This window comes from Megalops cyprinoides, chromosome 2 (genome assembly GCF_013368585.1).
Source record: "Megalops cyprinoides isolate fMegCyp1 chromosome 2, fMegCyp1.pri, whole genome shotgun sequence".
NCBI classification, from domain to species: domain Eukaryota; kingdom Metazoa; phylum Chordata; class Actinopteri; order Elopiformes; family Megalopidae; genus Megalops; species Megalops cyprinoides.
Window position 1 is genome coordinate 377,954 of NC_050584.1, and position 6,000 is coordinate 383,953.

Sequence of the window (6,000 nt, forward strand, 5' to 3'; positions counted from 1 at the left end):
AAAACGTTGACATGAACACAATTATATTTTCTCAAAAATAATACTGTGTGGCTAAAGGTAGGGATTAGAAGCAGGTCTTGTATCCCAAAGTTTCTGCTTTGATACCCAGGTGGGGCACTGCTGAATCCTTGGGCATAGTACTTAACTGGGAGTCCCTCAATAAAAATTCAGCTGTATAAATGGATGATAGTTGCTTCTCTGGTTAAGGGTGTTTGCGGAGAAATTGAATTGAATTGAATTGAATTGAATTGGATTAATTGAATTGAACTGAATTGAATGAATTATGATGTCTGAATTCTGAAGTGCCATGAAATTAGTTTTAAAAACCCAAGTTCCATGTCAGCCTGATACAGGAATTTGCTCTTCTACATCACAGATTTTACCACAGGTCAATAGTATGCTATACTGTAACACCTAGAGGGAGAATTACTCATTGTGGTGTGGTATTACTGGACTAAAACTAAAACTATTACAAACTCTTATAAAATATTAAACACAAAGATCTTAACAGAATCAATGCTTCTCTAAATGAATGCTAATCTCATAGCATGCCCAAAACTAGTAGCATTAATGCATTTGACTATTAAGTTGACTATCAAAGTTTGACTACGTCAACACATCATCACATTTCTGCATCTCAGCAAAAGTAATAATTGATGTAAATGAACATAATGTTATTATCCCATTCCACATATACAGCTATGACTATTCCTCCTTAACAAACTATTAGGTTGACACATGGCATGTTAGCATAAATCTCAGTAGTACATTGCCATGATGACTTTGAGGTATGTGCATGTAACTGTGTACATCCATTATTGTAACTTAGTGAGAATATGACATGGCAGCTGGCAGAACTTCCCTAAAAGGGGTCAGCCCTCTCATTCCCTTTCTGATTTAGAGAGTTCTTCTTCCCCGCCACTGTACTTCAGATTGGGAGGCAAGATCAGAGCCGGGCCTGCTGTGGCTGGAGTGACTTTTGATAGGCGGGGATGTCACATGTGCAAGCTCCATCTGCCATGACCAGGTCCTGTCCTTGCTGTTAATGACAGAATTATTACAGATTCTCCTCAGCCTTTGTTCCCTTGCCAAAGAGCCACCAGAAAGCCCAGCTGCCACTGCCAACAGCCTGTTCCTCTGGGGCTCCCACAATAGTGTTTGGTTCCAACAGTTCCACAGCCATGCTTTTAACACCAGGGTACAGTAAAGCGCCTGCATCTGAAATAGCAAACATGTATTGTTACATCCATCCTGTAACAATACAGTATGTAATGCCACAGTGTTCATGGATCCTGTGGAGACAAGAGATGCTCTAGATAGCATGAAAATTCTGAAGACAAACAACATTTGAACATTTGAGGTGGAAAAAATGAGAGGAATTGCTTGTTTAATGCATCCCAAGAAGCATAGATTCCCTCAATCTCAATCTCATTTATCCAGTCAAATTATTTTTGGAACATTTACGCTAATTTCTCACTAGGGCCAAGGGAAAGGTGAAAAGGACAGTGCTCATACTGCCCACTGCACCTCATACTGCCCACAGTGGTTGTGCTACTGAGTAGACTATTTTATATTATATTACTATATAAGATATTTTTGGTTCCAGCAGAGGGTATCTTGTGACTTTAACTAAAGGTAAATCTCATAGCATGCCCAAATGTACTAGGATTAATGCATGTGATTCGAAACCAAGGCAAACAATCATACAGCAAGTCAGAACTTTATCACATTTCTGAATTGCAGAATATACATTGGCAATATGTACTTAAAGGGGCACAGCTCTCAGCCAGACAGCGTGAAACACACGGGCTGAGTCTTTCATCATGCACTCTGTTTGTGAGAGATCGATGTTCATTTTTAATAATAATGTCTCCTGCTCCCCATGAGGTAAAGGCAGACTTTTGTCTGCTTGCTTGTTATTCTGTCCATTGCATAGAGGAATTTTCAGTTAAAGAGCCACATCCTCAAAGAAGAGGTCCTTCATACCTGCAAGGAGCACTTGCTGCCATAGAGAGAAACACCAGCGGGACCCTGTGTAGGACCGAGTGATGGATCGGCACTCACTAGAGAGCTGTCATAAAGACATTTTACACCCACCCCTCCCTCAACTCGTTATTACTTTCTGCATAAATCAATACAATACAATGCAATGTATCCAGTGTAATAGCTTGGATGTAGTCTTCCCTTTATAGATTTAATAAGTGGATTCAGGTTTTATGGTCTTATGTTTAATTAATCTATTCTTTATAAAAGTAGTTGTACAAAAGTTTTTTTTTTTGGAAGTGTACTTGCTCAGTTAACTAAAATGTTTCATCCCATTTTTATGATGAGTAATATATTATAATTATTAGGGTGACTGTTGCTGGATTTATGCAGTACTGTTCCATGTGTGGCTACATCACATACACAGGCTTCTTGTTTCCTTACAAGAAAAGCTGTTATCCCATTATACTATAGTATCATATGATAACCATGTCAATTCCAATGATTTTTTAAAATTTATACTTTTGTATATTCAAAATAAGGTTGTTGCTGAAGCAATTTTACTTGCATGGTCAGGTAGAAACAATATCTAGAAATTGAACTCCCATAGTTCAGCCCTTGCACAAGATCTCATATAAAAAAGCTAGAGTCAGCCCTGGTTTGTAGACATTTTAGTTAACAGTGATCCTGTGGAGCCTTCATACCAACATTGCAGGTGCCCTCCCTGTTTATTCATCTTCTGATTAACTAGAAATAACTTAGAAATAACTTACTACAGAAAAATGTGTTATTTAGATTGATTTTCTTCTTAAAAATGTAAAATATCACATTTTAATCTTTATAGCATTGTAGACAGCAAGTTCATATTGTTTAAAAAATGATAATAATAATATTAATGTAGAAAGCATGACATTTCCTGTCATACCATGTTTTTGTTCCTCTTTAATCAAGGCTAATAATAAACATCAAGGGCATGCCCACTGCCCATTGCTTGAAGAAATGCCCTAGTGCTAACTGATGACCTGAGGCCTTCTCTTTGTCCTGCTCAGAGCTATCAGAAGTGCTGTGGAAAATGGTCCTTCACGTGGCTCTGACAGTCACCTCTGGTCTGGGGTCTGTCCTGGTGGCTGTTATCTTTGCCGCTTTCAGCATCCTCACTGTCACCATCCTCCTGGTGATGGAGGGACTCTCATCCTTCCTCCATGCCCTGCGCTTGCACTGGTATGCATCCAAAAAAGAGCCCATATCACACACTGCTAGCACAATGATCTGGGGAGTATAAAAGGGGAAACATCTGAATAAGTTGAAAGTATGAAAGTATAGGCCTACTTCAATTTTGAACTATGTTGTGGGAAGTTAACAAAATGTGTTTGATGGATGGAAAACCAACTTTATGTAAAGATGACACTGCGTGAGGTTTACTTGTCAAATTTTAATTATTTTTAGCAAAATATGTGCTTTTTTCTCCACCTTTTCTCCACAATCTTGATGACCTAACTAACACTATAGGAAATTAAGCAAACTGTCATAGAAAAAATTGACAGCATAGGCTACAGCAAACAGCAACTACAGCTAATATTAAGCTGACTTGTATTCAATTCAGCTTAATATTAGTCTATTCTTAAACAGTTGCATGGTCTTTTTGGCATTTTCTACTCTACATTCTTATTTTCTTATTATAAATGCTCAGCGTTTGAGAGAAAATGTCTGCAACTTATTGTTGAGTCTCTGAGAGTCTGGATTTTCCGCTCTACTTTTCATGTGGTGAAGGTATCTCAAGTGTTGTCTTCAGGTTAGCATAGAGAAGTGTCCACCCTAATATAGCTGGAATGTTCACACACCTAGAGATGCAGACTGTTCCTAAATGAGAGGTCCTGCTTGAACTTTATTTATTTATTTATTTGCTATTTATTCAGTTTTCAAAACTCTAGTGTGGAGTTTCCCATTTACATTATGCTTTTTACATGCCAGTTTCAAAGAATAATGCTAAGCATTACTGTCACACACAACACCTATAAAAAGGAAAGGAACAAACCATTGTCTTTGATCAAGTGGCATAGTGGACAACTATGAGAATTCAGTTCATGTAATAGAGAAGGGGGAGGGGGGTTCATTGTCCCATTTCAAAGCCTTGTCAGGATGCTTCCACATTACTGCAAATCATTGTACATTAGTAGTCTGCAGATTGCCCAGTCTGCAGTTTCTGTGCCAAGGAGAAGACCTTGTGATACAGGAGTCTTGTGGGGGCACCACACAATTAAGACTGAAATTGAAGAGATTATATCCTGCTGTTGCATCAGTCATCCTCAGGGGGGCATAGATGAGGTCTGGTCTCTTATGGTCTTTGAGGAAAAAAAAATTCCCAGTATTTTTAAGTTTATATAACAAACATACAGGAAGCTACTGGAAAAACACTATCACAAATCAACTTGAAGCTGCCAGGGTCCATCAATGCAATCAAAACATTTGCTATTCTGAAAAAAAAGTAGTAGTACAAGTAGATCTGCAGACAATGTCTGCGGTGCCAAATTTGATTTGTCTCAATAATGTTTTGGAGAGTCTTACTGGCTTTTTTGTCAAACATGTTTCTGTCATAATACAATTTCTAATGTTTGTATCCTTCATGGTTTTCAGGGTGGAGTTCCAGAACAAGTTCTACAAAGGTTCAGGATACCAGTTCACACCCTTATCCTTCAGCAATCTGCTGAACAAATGTCGATAAGAAAATCTGTATTTGTTGTAAAAGAACTTTAGCATGGTGGGTGCTTTGTCTGTTAAAGTAGAACTATAGTGTGTGGTTTTCTCTAATTACCAGCCAACACACAGCTGTAAATTTGCATGGTATCATCTGCTAAGGTTGGTCATTTTGTCAGGAAAGAGAAAATATGTGGATAGCTATTATATACACGCTACCTTTCCCCCTTAGTTTTACTATTCTATTGAACTGATAATTTTACTGTTGAAATTAATGTTTATTATACACATGTTATCTTTTTCCCTTAATTTTACTATCCAACTTGGGCAGCACTGTGGTGTAGTGGTAAGGAGCAGGGCTTGTAACTGAAAGGTTTTTGGCTCAATTCCCTGCTATATAAACTGATAAATTTCTAACCTGTGTTACAAAATGTTACAGCATCTACTCAATGATTGTAATGTAATAATTATGGTCTCTACACTTCAGGAAATTGCGTCTCCATGTTAAAGACTGATTGCAGGTAATACTTATTACTAACACTGAACAGGATATCAAAGTAGTGGAATGTTAGCGTTCTCTAACATTTCTCTATCTCAGCATATTTAATTTGAACTTGGAGGGGGACACTGGTTAGTCAAATTTTGTGTTTTATGACTCTATTATTTGATCGTCATTAAAAAGAATGCCCTCTCCTGTCTTATTTAGGGACCTTTCAACAACTGTTCTGCCCCTCCCTTCCCACTTATACAAATACAAATCCACATACATGCACAGAGACATGAAACAGCAGACCAACCTTTTTTCAAACTATTGAATAAACATTTCTTCAAACCTGACAGAAAACACGTGGAATTTTGGAGTCAGAGATCAAATGTGGCAGAGGAATCCTGGACATGTAGTAACAATATTTTGAATGTGATCAAAATCATATAATCTCACAGTCATCTACTTTGGGAGAGTGAAATCTTATGCCATACCCATTCTAAATGCTCAGAGGGTTTAATGTTGTCATAGCACTGCGTCTGTGGGGAGATAATGGTGGGGTTGGACAAACCTTTTGGAATTCAGCCAGGTCTTTGCCCTCTTTTCAGTAATACTTTACTCATTGCCATCTCAGATTAGGGTAGAAAAAACAGAGAACAGCCCTTTATTTTATTCCCAGTTAATTTAAATTAGAATTCCTGAATGGAATTCATAGGTGGGGAAATGTTTTTAACACAGTAAAGATAATGTAAAAATACATACCCCCACTCCCACTCCCACCACAAACAAAACAATCATATGCCAAAAAAAGCTCCACAATTTGCCCATGCTGTAATTAC

The 6,000-nt window shown here is 37.8% G+C and overlaps 1 protein-coding gene across 1 annotated transcript in view; it reads left to right on the forward strand.

Moving 5' to 3' along the window:
* Positions 1 to 4,726, forward strand: part of si:ch73-173p19.2 (V-type proton ATPase 116 kDa subunit a1) — a 53,459-nt gene extending 48,733 nt beyond the window's left edge. Inside the window, 2 exon segments of the mRNA XM_036522659.1 lie at positions 3,033 to 3,204; positions 4,618 to 4,726. Of these exon segments, the coding sequence (XP_036378552.1) occupies positions 3,033 to 3,204; positions 4,618 to 4,726 (281 nt within the window).
* The last annotated feature ends 1,274 nt before the right edge of the window (positions 4,727 to 6,000 follow it).